Here is a 16170-nt window from a genome sequence, read left to right as displayed (position 1 = left end):
GCTGCTATCAAACTGAACTACACAGCAGCTGGGCTGGGCCTTCGTGCTCGTCGTAGGCACAAACCCACAACAGGCTCTGAGCGCATAGCCCCAGCATCGCTTATGTCCCCAAACCCCTGCCACCCCCTTGTCCTATCACTCAGTCCCTTACTTCCAATATACAGCCCATGGCTTCCTGCACCATATCTACACTTTGAACTTCTTATAACCACCAATGTCATTCTTTCCAATCAGAACCAAAGTTCTGGTTCTGGTAAGAAAAACTCACCAGGAATCCCTCTAACACATGCCCGGCCCAGTGCTGCCTCTTATTCAGTGACATCCATCTTCCATTACAACGGGCAAGACTGTGCCAACCACGCATTGATCACATCATCTGCTTCTTTTTGACCCTTGAACACATTTACCATTTGCATTCTATAGATTTTTTCAAGGAGAAAAAGTTGAAAAGCAAGCCATAAATGGGGAGAAAATATTTGAAGAACATAGCCAAGTAAAGGACTTGTACACAAGAGATACAAAGAAAGCTTAACACTCAACGGTAAGAAAACAGACACACTGACAACACCAAATGCTGGCAAGGTTGTGGAGCAACCAGAATGTTCATGCATTGCTGGTAGGGAGACTGGGGGTTCAAATGGTACAGTCACTTTCGAAGACAGCTTGGTGGTTTCTTACAAAACTAGATAGGCTCTTTCCATATAATCCAGTGTTCATGCTCTCAAGCATTTACTCAGCTGAGTTGAAAAATTATGTCCACACCAATACCCACACATGAATGTTTATAGCAAATTTGGCACAACTGTCAAAAATTGGGAGCAATGAATACATAAGTGAATGGATACATAACTGTGGTACAACCATACAGTGGGAGATTATTCATCAATAAAAAGAAAAGAGCTATGAAGCCTCAAAAAGACATGGAGGAATCTTAAATGCAGACTGCTAATGAAAGAAGTAGTCTGAAAAGGGTATGAACTATCTGATTCTACCTCCATGACCTTCTGGAAAAGGCAAAACAATAGAGACGGTGAAAAGATCAGTGGCTATCAGGGGTTGGGGGTGGGAGATGCAGAGGAAAGGACACATAGGCAGGGGGGTTTTAGGGCAATGAAACTATTCTGGGGGCAGGTGGCTGGCTAGTCAGTACAGCATGCCACTCTTGATCTCTGGGTCGTGAACTGGAGACCTAGCATAAAGTTTAGTTTAAAAAAAAGAAAGAAAAATTATTCTGCATGTTACTATAATAGCAGACACCCAACATTATGCATTTGACAAAAGTCCTAGAACTATACAGCACAAAGAGGAAATCTTGACATAAACCATGGACTTTAGTTCATGTATCACACCTATGTAGTATATTAGTAAGTAAAGAAGCTGGGACAGAGGGCAGGAAGTCAGTAGTGGTGGGGAAAGGAGGGGGGAAGAGTGGTGTGTGTAGGGGGAAGGCTGTGGAGTGGAGGAGCTATTTGGTAAAGGACTTTATGAGAACTCTTTTGTACTTTCCATTCAATTTTTCTGGAAACCTAAACCTGATTTAAAAATAGCCTGTTATTTTTTTTTTAATGGCAGTAAAGTATAACCTGGGAATTTAATCAAGAATTATGTACAAGATCTCTATTTTTGAAACTTTAAGGTTTTGTTAAAACAGTCTATTATAGAAGATAATTTTAATAAATGAAAAGACCACAGTCTTGGATGGGATGATTTAATATTGTTAAGGCATTTATTCTTTCCAGATTAATCTATAGATTCAGTGCCATCATGATCAAATTTTAGTTGGGTATTTTGAGGTAGTTAATAAACTTACTTTAATATTGATTTGGAGGAATAAAGATGGAAAGTTGACTCAACCCTTAAAAAGAATAATGAGAAGAAGGACCTTTCCCTATCACATAATAGATGCATTTTAAAGCCATATCATTGAAAACAGTTTGATAAAGACAAATATACCAAAAAGAAAGGAGTAGGGAGCTCAGAGATACACCCATGTGTATATGGGGATCTAATATACGAGAAAATGGGCACAAAAAGCGAGTGGGGGAAATGATTTGAACCCATCAAAATTAAGGATTTTGTTTCAACAAAAGACATCCAGGAAATAGTTAATGCTTGGCAGAAAGGGAGAAGGTATTTATAATACTAATATTAACAAGGGATTTATACTATCTATGTAAACTGCAAATCAACAAGAAAAAAACCCACTATATAGAAAAAAAATGGATAAAGGTTACAAGTAGATAATTCTGGAAGAGAAAACAGATAAAAGTAACAAGCATACAGGCAGGTACTCAAATCATCGGTGATCGCGCCCTAATGCAAATTAACAAAATGAGATACAATTTTGCACCTATTACACTAGGAAATAAGGGGAGCTGGGAAGTATCAAGGTAGTGGCAGGGATGTAGGGTGGTGGGGTATGGAGGGGTGCTACCTCCCACAGCTTGGCCGGGAACTGTGTTGCTAAAGGAGAGGCATGCACATCTTAAGGCACAGAAATTCGCTTTCCGCACAGTCCACAAGAGCGCATGCGTAGTAGGCCGTCAAGGGCTGTCGGTGCGGAGGAGGACGGGAAATGGCCTGAACCTCATCTCCAAGAAATGGGTAAACCAAATGCGGTAGTTGCACATGGGGTGTTACCAGCAGCTGGAAGCAAGGGTCAGATCTATGCCTAGAACCACGTGGACAGATCTTAAAAAGATAGTGTCTGTTGAAATACATCAGGGAACATGAAATATGGAACGTATAACCAAGTGTGTAAATCTAAAATGCATGTACACAAAACAACAATACATAATTTTCAAGAGCACATTCCTAAAAGGAAACAAAATAACAAAGGGAGGCCTTACATGGACAGGCAGGAAGGAAGGACTAGCCAGCCTTCCCCCTCTAAGGTCACGACCCCGAATGACTTCGTTTTTACAAGTTGGATAAAAATGAGCTTGGAATTTAAGTTCATTGTCCCTTGTTAAAGTCTCCAAACTTTTTCTTACAAGACATCAAAAAAGATATTTTGGGATTAAACAGCATAGATTCACCCCTAGCCAATTACATGGTGATTCTCAAAGCCCCTTCCTGTGTGAGCACCAATGTCACTTCAAAGGTCCTTTCTTTAGATAAGGGAGGGGGGGGGTAGTTGGGCACATAATCCAAAGAACCTGGTTTTTTCTGCTTATCAGGGACCATGCTGGGTGCTTTATAGACTCTCTCATTTAATGTTCACAGTGAGAGGTTGGTATTATAATGCCATTTTGCAGAATCAGTAACTAAAGTTCAGGGCAGTTCAGTAATGTGCTGAATGTCTATAGTTAGTAAGAAGCAATTCTTTATTTTTTATTTTATTTTATTTTTTTTTTTAAGTAGACTCCATACCCAGTGTGGGGTTTGAACTCACAACCCCAAGATCAAGAGTCACAGGCTCTGCTGGCTGAGCCAGCCAGGTGCCCCAGGGAGCAATTACTTGCCGTCAGGCCTTTGTGCCGTCTGCACCACTCCCATACTGAAAGGTGCTGGAAGGTGGGAAGGTCCAGTGGCTCATTTTGAGTCCATGCACTGGGTACCTGTGAAGAACTTGAGGGCTGGGTGTCCGCTGTCACCGGTGATTGGGGGAGCCAACACAGCACCCTGCACTGTCTCCTTCCTGGAGGGGACAGGCAGGGCCACCTGCCCAGTTTCCCAGGAAAGACTTGCCGGTTTTGTCCAAGTCTGTGGCAGTGGGTGCTGGGTTCCCTCGAGTTCCCCGGGTTGACTCTAGCAGTGTCTGAGATTTCATTATTGTACCCCTGGGTCTCAATTTGGTCACAGTGCTCTCTCGCCTTGGCAAACTCCTCAAGGACAGAGGAGTACAAATGGGGACTGTCTCTATACAACCCCAGACAAGCAGCCCAGCCACCAGGAGGAGATGTCCTTGTATTAATTATGTTCTCACAGGATTAAAATGCAGTACTCCTCTCCACCACATTAGTTTGGTAGACCCCTGGGTTCAAAAGCAATTTGTTGATGTCTGTAAGAAATCAGGTTGGGAAAATATAAAAATTATAATCAAAGACGCTGCCCCTCATGCAGTCTCTCTACAGGCGATTCACCGTAGCCTTCCCAGTGAATGTGGGCAGAGTGCACGAGACATCGGAGTCGGGGCTGGCCACCCAATGTCCCGGAACCCCCTAGCCAAGAGGGATTTCAAGAGCCCTGGCAGACACCAACGAGACTGTGGCAAAGAGCACAAGCCTTGGAGTCAAGGATCCCTGGTTCAAACCCAGCTTGGCCTCTGACTGCAGGAACTTGGGCAAGTGTCTTGAATTCTTGAAGCCTTACTTTTGCTATCTGCAGAAGGGTATAATAATACATTCCTCCTAGCAGTGTTATAAGGACTCACTGCAACTGTAGATGTAAGGCATATAACAAAATATCTGGAACACAGTAAGTGCTCAACAATGCTCACTATATTTGTTGTCATAATGAATAAATATCTCCAAGGATGGAGGCTCCCTTATCAGGGTCACCAACATCCTGCAAGGTAGAAATGAGCATGATTACCTTTCTTACAGTGGGCAGGAAACACTGCGGCTGACCCAGGTGCACAGCTGAGCCCACAAAAGAAAGATCAGTTGCAGTTCATCTTTTGTTCATCCCCCCCTTTAAAATGTTTAGCACATATAGGAGATATACTTGTATGCTAAGTTTCCCTAGCATTTTGCCTTGAGAACATTTTTTAAAAGCAATTTAGAATGATACACTGTTAGAGTTAGGAAGGGAAATGTTAATAGAAGTCACGCGGCCGGACCTTTTTGAAATTTGGGAAATCTTATAAGCATCCCCTGAAGCCCACCACTGGTAAATAGTGAATCAGCTTATGCTCAGGTAACTCAGCTACGAGGAACTCACGCCATTGGGAGACAGCCCTTGCCATGACCATCAGCCTCCTTATCATCAACTCTTTCCTCCTTAATTCTTTTTAACTTTTTAAGTTCTTCTTAATTTAGCCTAGAGCCAAGCATCTGGGTCCCGTGAGAGCTGAGCCCGGGTTGCTGGTTCACTGCTTCACCCACAGGAACTAACCCAGTGCCTTGGAACCTCGCAGGTAAGCAAGAGATAGTTGTTGGATGTATGGAGGGAAGGATGGGAGGAAGCAAGCAAGCCAGCCAGCCAGCCCTCTCTGAGTGCTATAGAATGGGAGATATATATATATATATATATTCCACTGTTGTTCTATGGCTTAGAATCCAAAACATGCAAACAATACACTTCATCTCAATTCAAAATTTGGGAAGATTTCTAGTAGAGCAATTATAGAACTGCAACTACCCTAAGACCTAAAAATTACCCCAGGCTTGAGTGTCAGCAATAAAACTGCTTTGAAGTGAATTGCCAACTACAGGCACCAGAGTGGCTCAGTTGGTTAAGCGTCTGACTCATAATTCCAGCTCAGGTCCTGATCTCAGGGTTGTGGGATTGAGCCCCACATGGACCTCTGCACTGGACATGGAGCCTGCTTGGAATTCTCTCTCTCCCTCTTCCTCTGCCCCTACGACCCCACTAAAAAAAGAAAGAAAGACAAGAAAGAAAGAAACCATTTAAAAAAAATTAAAGTGAATTGCCCACTAAAATAAATAAACAAATAATAAACAAATTGGCCACTGATTATGAAGTTATGAGTAGTGGTCAGATGGAAAACAGCCTCATGGGTTTTCAAATAGGAATGCTTAATGCATGCCTGAGAGATAATTACAAAGAATTTCATTCATTTCCGAAGGTCTTTTTCTTTCCTTTACATTGTAATAATTTATAGCCTATCATCTATTTTGAACTTAATACAGTGCTGAAGACCTTAATAGAAATGTATGGAATTCTGAACTGGTCACAAGGACAGACTTCTGACAGAATCTGCTTACACTTTCCCCAAAGGCGCATTTACTCATGGGCAACATAGTCTCTTTCTCAAATTAAGTCATCGGATTTATTAACTATTGTATCTAAGAAAAACAAGATGGTTATTAGTGTCTGTATTACATATAAATACATGCGTTCACTTTTACTAGTAATAAACAAGGCAAGTGGCCCTGTCTCAATCTTATTATGCTCTATCTTGGATTGTTTTTCCTTTCTCTTCTGCAGAATCTCATTTGCTCCAAGTTTCAAGTGCCCAATGACTGATTTATTGTTTCTTTCACAGGAGGAGGGGAGTAGCATTAGGTACCTGGTACCCAGCAGAAGCCGGGTCGGCAGTTATCAGTGGAATTCCTCAAAGTGACAAAGGGCTGGATGAGGGGTTCCTTGCTGGTACAACCAGGTCACAAGCCTAAGAAGGCTTGACGGGTGTGGCTGGCTCCCTCCCCACGACCTGCTCTGTTTCGGATCTGGGCTTTGCCACCCCGGGCAGTGCTCCTGCTCCTGGCTTTCTGCAGGACCTCAGGCTCCAGGAATTTGGACCGAGTGGTAGAGACATCGCCGGCAGAGACGGCCACTGCCAGGTTCCTCCCTGCGCTGTCTTGTGATTCAAAGCAGACTCTGCTCCACTTTTTAAAAAGGGGAGCCCGTTAATGCTGGAGACACACAAGAACAGAATCAAGTAAGAAGACACCACAGTCTGAGGCAAGAGTCCGTGAGTAAGCAGCTCATCCGTGGTGAACCGTGGTGGGGACGTGGCCACAGGGAGCCCCGGGGCACTGGAGACTGATTACTGAGAGTCCTTGTGGGAGGTCACAGGAGCTTCAAGTACACTGGGACTTGGTCATTGCACAGATGACCCGGGGCTGGGACCTGCTCCCTCCAAACACACAGAAAGACACCCCCCCCCACACACACACCATCCACCCCTCCAGTATGAAGCCATCCAGACCCTGCATTTGTGTCTGGCTGAGAAAAGGTGCTTTTCCATCTTGCACCTTCATCTGAAGTAAACACCGTTGAGCCTGGTGGCATTATTTGCCAACTCCTCATAGGACGTGACTTTGGACTGGGCCTCTCTCACGGCCATCCTGTCTGACACCAAAGTTAGATAAGGGAGCAGAGACTGCTGTGGGCCGTCTGTGAGGCAGAGTCATTGACTACACCTTGGCCTTTCTGTTCTCTGCATTAATTTCCAGCTAGAGCTCTCTCTTCCTTGGAGGGGTACCATTCTTTTGTAGGAGCGATACTGGTCTAAGTCTACTATCTATGGGGTGCCTGGGTGGCTCAGTGGGTTAAAGCCTCTGCCTTTGTCTCAGGTCATGATTTCAGGGTCCTGGGATCAAGCCCCACATCGGGCTCTCTGCTCAGCAGGGAGCCTGCTTCCTCCCTGCCTCTCTGTCTATCTGTGATTTCTGTCTGTCAAATAAATACATACAATCTTAAAAAAAAAAAAAAAGTCTACTGTCTGTGACAGTGCTTTTTTTATGAGAATAGTTCACATCACAAGAATTCTGGTATTCTAGTTACAATTAGCTCATTTATCAATATTCTCAGGTGTATTTCTATCTTTAGTGTTTTATATTCCACTCATGGAAGACCAGGGCTTGCATCACATGTCTTCTTTCTTTTATCTACATGTATACTGATTCAGCACTTCCATCCATCACCCGGTGCCCATCGCAAGTGCCCTCCTTAATCCCCATCACCTGTTTCACTCATTCCCCCAACCACCTCCCCCCTGGTAACCGTCAGTTGTCTGTATTAAAAAAAAAAAGCCTGTTTCTTGATTTGTCTTTCTCTCTCTTCTATTCCCCTTTCTGTTTTGTTTCTGAAATTCCACATGAGTGAACTTGTATGATATTTGTCTTTCTCTGACTGACTTCTTTTGCTTAGCGTCATACCCTCTAGCTCCATCCTCTTCAATGCCAATGGAAAAAGTCTCATTCTTTGTATTGCTGAATAATGTTCCATTGTATAAAGATACCACCTCTTCCTTATCCATTCATCAATTGATGGACACTAGCCCCTGTATTTTCTTTTTTTTTTTTTTAAGATTATTTATCTATTTATTTGGGAGAGATAGTGCACATGAGCAGGGGGACAGGCAGAGGGAGAGAGAGAATCAACTCCCCACTGGAAAGAGAGGCTGCCCGACCAACCATGGGGTTTGATCTCAGGACTCTGGGATCATGATCTGAGCCGAAGGCAGACACTTAACCAACTGATCCACTCAGGTGCCCCAAGCCCATGTATTTTCTTAAATGATTCACCAAGTACCCTAAATCTCATTCTCTTTGTATTGGAAATACAGCTACCTTGTAAGACTGCTGCAATGATTAACTGAGAAAATACAAAGTCTTCTGTAATGTACTATATAATGTATTATTATTATTATTATTATTATTATTCATGACAGACATAGCGCAGCTACAAGCTGGCTAAATACCAAGAAATATGAGTAGAAGGTACTTCTTACATTTCTTTTCCAACGCTATGGTTTACTTCTGACCAGACCAGAGCCTTGGCCAAGGTCATACATTTAGTAAGTGACAAAGCAGCCTAAAAGCCTTCCAGCTCACAGTGTGGCTTCATGGTATGTGTTTCTAATGCAGAGACAACAGGGTGCAGCAGAGCAGCGAGTGTGGGATGAGGCTGGGGACAGGGAAGGAGCAGGACCCCGGGAACACCTCCCTCGGCCATTGTCAGCCCTGAACACAGACCAGTTCTCTGCAGGAGGGAACTGTCTGCCTCACCCTGCATCTCCTCCTTCTCAGCTGCAGGCAGCCTGCCAGCCTCCATGTGGCCGGCCCTGGTTACGCTCCTCCTGCTTCACTCCTGCCTCCATGGACAGGGCGACCTCCGCGAGGACCTGACCTTGCTGAAGACCGAGTTTGCGCTTCGCCTCTACCGGGACGCTGCAGACCCTAGAAATGAAACCAATGTTGTCATTTCTCCTGCCGGTGTGTCCCTCCCTCTGGAGATCCTGCAGTTTGGAGCCCAAGGGAACACTGGCCGGCAGCTGGCACAGGTGCTGGGCTACACCGTCCATGGTAAGAGGGCTGCTCACGCTCCCGTTCACTCTGCTGCTCCCACTCCCCCTCCCGCTCAGGCTGCCTCAGGAGGTGGGGTATCTCTGAATCCAGCGGCTGGCACCAGATGACCAGACTTTAAACTTTGAATCACGATCCCCTTGATGATCTTTGAGTTTCCCTTCTAACCTCAGGTTTCATGGCAATTTTTCAATTTCATTTTACTGACCCTTCTGCAAAGCCTACCAGGTACCAGGAAGTGTCCAATCACCTTGTAATTTAATGTGATTTAATTAATTTTCACAACAACATAATTGTTGTCATGGGTTCTGATGCTCAGAGTAGCCATATACAATTGCTAAGACTTGAGAGAAATTATAAATCATCCCTATTTGAGAGTTGAGCAAACAGACACCGAGAGCTTCAGCCACTTGCCCAAGGTCACACATCTAGTAAGTAGCACACTTGAGACTCAAGCCCAAGTTGTCTGGTTCCAGAGCCCCTGCCCTTGACCCGGCTGCTTTCATAAACCTGTGATTTCTAGCCAGTGCCACCGCTGCCAACATACCTCTGTGATTACATAGTTTGGAGCAGCTCTGTCGGCAGTGGCCCAAGGCTTGTGAACGCCTGGTCAACCACAGCTAGCCTACACTCAGCTCCTCTGACTGCATGGCTGGCCCCAGGGCCCAGCCAGCAGCCCCATGCTAAACACAGACACCCATGCACATAGCTTTGGTTTCCCCATCTTGCAATAAGGTAGCAATAAAAAAGGATGGGGGTTGCAACTGCATAAATTAACATGTTCCAGAGAGTATAAGAACAAATACCCACACAGCCTGGGTGAGAGCTTCCCTGGAGCTCGAATCTCGAGGTGGCAAGTGAAGGTTAACCCTGAAGGTATCAGGCACAAGGCACCAGCTGTACATCCCGTCCCCCTTCATCCATGCCCTGTCCCCTGCCAAAACCACTCTCATGATGCTGCCGGCCAGCTTCATTTTTCTCAGCGAGAGTATCACAGAAATGTACGTCCCCACGGACCATTCTTCAACCACATTAGATTCAGTACAAGGCAATCCCTGAGCGTCTGTTGCGGGTGCTGTGCTAGGATCTCAGCATCCAGAAACACAAGGAAAACTCTGAACACAAGTGGCTCAGTCTCATAGGAAGGACGCACACAGAAACACTGCTCTATGCGATGCAATGAATGTATTTATCTGAAGTAAGTTAGTACAGGGGAGGGAAGCATTTATCCCACTGGCAGGTCAGGAAGCCCCCCTCCCACTCCCGAGAAGACATGGAATCTGAGCGGATTTATGCAGAATAAATAGGCATGTGTAAGAGAGACAGGCATTTCAGCCTTAAACAGAGCCTCACGGGGTGCCTGGGTGGCTCAGTGTGTTAAGCCTCTGCTTTCAGCTCAGGTCATGATCTCAGGGTCCTGGGATCAAGCCCCACATCGGTCTCTCTGCTCAGCGGGGAGCCTGCATCTCCCTTTCTCTCTGACTGCCTCTCAGCCTATGTGTGATCTCTGTCTGTCAAATAAATAAATAAATAATCTGGGGAAAAAAAAAACAAAACCAGAGCCTCCCAAAAGTCAGGATTCAGGGACAGAGAGAAATCCAAGTGTAGGTCTCCTGCAGGGAAAGGGAACTGATTACAGTTCTTTCTCTGTTATCAGGTACAGTCAGGGTCCCTGGCTAATCAAATATGATGATTAATAGGGTTTCCGTAGACACCATTCGAGAATTATCAAATGTCAGGAACACTTAATGGTCAAACCCTGTGGACCGTCAACGCACCCTTTTTCTTACTCATAAACTCCTTTATTATCTTACAGATTCATGGTTAATTATGAACAGGGATGTGCCACTTCTAGGGTTGCAGTTAATCAAATACCCCTGTGTTTTGGTTTGTCCCAACCTAGCTCAGAGAACCATGTGCACTGTTTAAAATAACCTGTCAGTGCCCGGACCCAGGTTTCCTTTTAAAAGTCAAGGCAGACCCAAAAAATGTATAAAAAGCAGCATCAAGCACATTCCAGGGTCATTTCATTGTTCCTGTTTAATCAACAGAAATACCTCTCCACCTTTGCAGTGGGGCACGTCAGCATTGTCTTGTTCTCACTGCATTTCCAGCCAATACGTGACCACCAGGAGCTTTGCTAAGATTCCCACCTGCTGGTCAGACAGCACAGCGTGAGACCAGAATGGACACCAGCGGTATCCCTAAAGACCACCTTAGTTTCCGCTACACAAAACACACAATTTCCTAGTGTTCCAAGTTCGAGGGGGTTCTGGTGCTTTTCTAGGTAAATTGATAAAGGATACTTGACAGCTTTCCATTAAGCACAAGAATAATGCCCAGAACAGAAGCCTCAGAAATGAAGGTGGCCTGGCTCTTGGGAAAAAAATTCTGTGTGATGATGGTATGGATTTCACTTTTCCAGTCATTATACCGTTTGATCCCCATAGAAACCGCAAAGATTAATAATCCCCTTCTTACAAATGAAACAGGGGTTAGTGATCTGGCAAGCCTCGGCAGGTGGCAGAGCCAGAATTCAACTCCCAGCGTCTCCGACCCCAAATCCTATGTTCTTGCCCCAGATGCACGAAGACATAAGTGCCTGGCCTTTTCTATTTTTAACCAGCGATATCCCCATTATTCTCTCACCCAACCAAACCTTTTGACTCCGCTCTTAACTTAGCCCTCTTGTAATTCTCTAGCACGTAAAACATTAGCATCACTAAGTTTGTAGTTTGAGAATTTTATATTCATTAACCTTACAGAGTCAGGTCCCACCAGATTCCGTGTCACCTTCGGGAAGTTCAGTTCAGCAAATTGACTCAAAAGGAAGGCATTCTCCGCCCTGGTCTCGCAAATGAGCTAAAATGCTCATCCGTAGCAAGAGAAATTCACGAGAATATACCATGTGTTCTTCTAGCATGTTCCTCCCACTCTGTGTCCGTCTGAGAGCCCCTCTCTTCAATCGCGCCTCCCTCGCTCCATTCCTGATCTAAGGCTGTGCCCAAAGCTTTCCTTCCTTCAGCCCTCTCCCCTCCCACATCCTTCTGTGGGATCTCCCTAGCCTGCCCTCCAGCAAGAAGGATGCTCTCTGGAGGGGGAGGGAGAGGGAGAGGGAGAGGGAGAGGGATAAAGCCAGCAGTAACGCAATCTTCTCTCAAAGGCTACCAGGGAGGAGCAGCTCCTCATGGCTCACATCTTTAGTCCTTCTGGCCCTGTCATGGCCAAGGGCGTGGGAAACTCACAGTAACAGCCAACCAGGAGTCTCTGTGCTGCAGAGCGCCATAGAGAAAGGGGCTCTCTGGAGCAGAGCAGAGGGTCCTGTCCCTCACCAACGGGCAGCAGGGTGGTGAAGGGCCCCCTCCCACCACACAGTGACACTGAGCAAGCTTATCCGTTTGTCTGGGCCCAGCTCCTTCGTCTAGAAATGGGGGTCACAATAGCAGTGAAGTCACAGGCTTGCTGAGAGGATTCAGTGGGATGGTGAATGTAGCCCGAGTCTGTGAACACCGTCAGCAGTTCTCACACTGGAGACGTATATTCCAGCAACATCTAGAAAAGCCCTCCTCATGTGCAAACGGGCAGGCTCAGGTGGAGAAAAGCTTTCTCCAGCCAATTTGCATTGCTCCTTTAACGTTTCCGGATAAAAGAACAGCTGGTCGCCAGACCCAGATTGGGTGAGAGGACAGAGAGGAGGTCACACGACACTGTGGACCAGGGAAGTGTTCCACACTGTCTCACATTGTCCCTGCAGAACAACGTTTTACAGGGACATGGTTTTATAAATACACATGACCTCCTTCAGTGAGGAAAATCTGGCCGGAAGTATTTTTTCCATTCATTTCTTTATTAATTAAAATAAGAAGCCTGTGGGGCTCCTGGGTGGCTTAGTTGGTTAAGCGACTGCCTTCAGCTCAGGTCGTGATCTTGGAGTCCCAGGATCAAGTCCCGCATCGGACTCCTGCTTGGCAGGGAGTCTGCTTCTCCCTCCGACCCTCCCCCTTCTCATGCTCTCTCTCTCTCTCTCTCATTCTCTGTCTCTCAAATAAATAAATAAAATATTTTTAAAATTAAAATAATATAAGAGCCCTGGAGTTAGGCTGCAATTCACAAGATATATAAGTCAAGTCACAGTTGCAGATTCTAAGAAGTAGCTTTGCTCATGAAAGTTTTCTGGGTGAGATCTGTCCCCAGCTGTGATCTTTAGACCTGAGGCAGAGGCCCTGGCTAGGGTGTATTCTGGGTGCCTGTGCCCCTCCAGAGAACTTTGGCCAAGCAACCTGAGGAGTTTGCTGCCCTCCCCTGGCCTGGCCTCTGACACGTAGCAGGTGTTGCAGTGGAGGGACCCCAAGCCACGTCAGAGACTCCTTCCAACACGTGCCCTAGGGGAGCCAGGACAGGGCAGTGTAGGAGGAAGGGGCAAAGTATGTGTCTCCCAGGGCCAGTTTGTGAATAGCCACACGGCTGTGCCTAAGAAGAAGGGAAGGAAAATGAGACAAGGAAAGGGCTTTGTTCCAGAAGCAGCCTCAGGTGGAGACCTGACAGCTGGCAAAGCCCAGCTTCCATGTGTCTGGGACAGCCCCGGATACTCAGCTGTGCCCTGACTCACCAGTGGGTAAGATGCCCTGCTCCAGCTCCAGAGTCTCTCCTACAGGAGACTAAAAACCACAGCCAGGGAATAATATCGAGAAAAAGAAATCCGCTATTGGTTATGGAGAGAAGGAAGCAATCTCCTGTGTAAATCATAAATAAATAGAAGTCCAGCCACCATCCAAGAGGGTGGAAACTATCGACTCTCGGCGAATGCTTATCATTTCCTAAATGTTCTTGCAGGTTCTGGCACATTAATAGCTCCAGCTGTCTGCTGGCTCTTAGGGAGATGGGGGATGGGAGGCGTTCTTAGTTTTCCGCTGTGTTTCTCACATCGAAAACATCGTTCTAAAAGAGGCCACATCGGGCGCCTGGGTGGCTCAGTGGGTTGAGCTGCTGCCTTCGGCTCAGGTCATGATCTCGGGGTCCTGGGATCGAGTCCTGCATCGGGCTCTCTGCTCGGCAGGGAGCCTGCTTCCTCCTCTCCCTCTGCCTGCCTCTCTGCCTACTTGTGATCTCTCTCTGTCAAATAAATAAATAAAATCTTTAAAAAAAAAAAAAAAGAGGCCACATCTAAACATCCCTTGGACTTATGACATGCAGTCGTGAGAATGGATGTAAGGCCCTGTACGAGGTACACGAACAATTCGACACCGTGGCCACCATCTGTCATTGTTATTTATGACACTCCTCGTTAATCGACTGACTTCTTAAATATTCGAAGCCCCATCGCCCTGCACATCAGACCAGCAGCTTTCCCAGCCCTCTGGACTCTCATGAAGTCTGCTCAACATGTCTGACTCAAAAAGTTAGGGCGGGAGAGTCTCTGGGGTGTTGGTAGTGATTTTCTGTTTGACTTCATCCCGGTTTGATTTCTCACACATCTTGCGTGGCTTCCCACCCCCCACCCCCAGCTTTTCGTCTGCAGATCCAGGCCAATTCCTGGGCAATTTAGTCATGACTTATGCAAATAGACTGTAACCGGTAGAGGAGCCTGTGAGACGAGAGTGGAGTTACTGAGGCCCCACTTCCGTGCACTGCATAAAGACAGATGGTGTAACTCCTTACCTACACTCACCGCTGTCCATTTATCCCAACACCTTTTTCCCAGACCGAAGGGTGAAAGAGATCTTACGCACTGCTTACACCACGCCGCCCAACTCCGGCCAAGGCACCAGGATGGAGCTGGCCTGCACCCTTTTTGTGCAAGCTGGAACGCCACTCTCCCCCTGCTTTGTGGAGCAGCTCTCCCGGTGGGCCAACAGCAGCGTGGAGCCAGCCCACCTCAGTGAACCCAGCGGCCCCAGCATGCAGGCCAAGGAATGGGCCTCCTGGAAGATCGCAGGTAAAAGAAACCATTCACCTCGGTGAGGCTGATGTCGGAGGGCTATGAACACAGGTACCGGGCCTTGCCGGTCAGAAGCCACATGGATGGATACTCAGGTCACCCTCGATTGCAACAGAAGTTTGTTCTCCTGGGAGACTCTACCCTTAAATGACATGCTCTATGAAGCAAGCAAGCTCACATTTGGCCTCCTTCTGCCCATCTTCCCACACGCACACGCAGAAGGGAGCTCTTCAGAGCCTCCTACCTCCAGGAGAGCCCTGCAGGCTTTGCTGTAGGTGAATCCTGGACCATCTCCGCCTCCCCAGCTCTGCTGTCATCTACAATTAATTTCTGTGACAGCAAAATAAAGTAGGAGTCAAAAAAGTTCTTGGAATTCAAGCGGAGAAAAAGTTACATGTAATAAGACATTGGGCCCCAATGTCTTTGATAAATGTTATCGAAGAAAAACACTTAGAAATAACCTAACTGCCCAGAATTCCATGAATTATAGGACCTACATGTCATGCAATTGGAATTAGTAAAGATGGTGAAAATTAGTACACTTACTGAGGATCCGTTTACTGATTTAATTCTTTTCTAAGTGCACTGTGTTCGTTATCTCTGTTTATCCTTATAGCAATCCCAGGAGCTAGGTGCTGTTCTTGCCTCCAGTTTACAGGTAGAGGAACTGAGGCATAGAGCCAGGATCCCAGCCCAGGCAATCTGCCTCTAGCATTCCTGATAATTACAAGGGTTACACAAAAATAGGGAGAATATTCAAGATATATCAATTTATCAATAACCCCCCCTCTGTCGGTTTTCTTCAATGCTTCCCAACATCTTTTCAGTGTACTTAAAAGTGTTTAATTCACTATGCTGTGGGGTGGGGGTGGCACAAGGCCACACAGCTGCGGTCAGGCACCCCCCCACCCCGGTGATCATCCTCCATGGAAGAGGGGCGGCCAGGGAAGAGCCTGGAGTCTGGGGCCGGGCTACTTGTGTTCAAATCCAAGGTCTCTGTCTTGAGCAGCTGGGTGGTCTGTGGCTTGATCACTCACACATATGTGACCTGGGACAACTTCTCCAGGCTTTGGTGCCCTCTCTGTAAAACTGGGAATAACAATTGAACTGATGGGAGGTGTCGGTGAGGGTTTGTTAAAGCATTTCAAACAGAGCACAGTATCTGTTTTTATTAATAAAGGGCCGAGGCAACAACCATCGCGGAGCCTGCTGTCTTCTCTCCAGTAATGCATGGAGTTTGAAGACTGTGCCCTGGATGTTACTGTCTAAGCAAAGACTCTGCCAGGGATGAGT

At 46.3% G+C, this 16170-nt stretch overlaps 1 protein-coding gene across 2 annotated transcripts in view; it reads left to right on the top strand.

Moving 5' to 3' along the window:
* Window positions 1–6438: 6438 nt before the first annotated feature.
* Window positions 6439–16170, top strand: part of SERPINE3 (serpin family E member 3) — a 34011-nt gene continuing 24279 nt past the window's right edge. For both annotated transcript variants that reach the window (XM_044249666.1, XM_044249665.1), the window contains exons 1-3: window positions 6439–6605; window positions 8664–8939; window positions 14641–14874. In XM_044249666.1, coding sequence (XP_044105601.1) covers window positions 8687–8939; window positions 14641–14874 — 487 coding nt within the window. In that variant the 5' untranslated portion in view covers window positions 6439–6605; window positions 8664–8686. The remainder of the gene's footprint in view (window positions 6606–8663; window positions 8940–14640; window positions 14875–16170) is intronic.

Source organism: Neovison vison, chromosome 5 (genome assembly GCF_020171115.1).
Source record: "Neovison vison isolate M4711 chromosome 5, ASM_NN_V1, whole genome shotgun sequence".
NCBI classification, from domain to species: Eukaryota; Metazoa; Chordata; class Mammalia; order Carnivora; family Mustelidae; genus Neogale; species Neogale vison.
The sequence above is the reverse complement of the archived record's forward strand: the minus strand, read 5'-3'. Positions and strand labels throughout refer to the sequence as shown.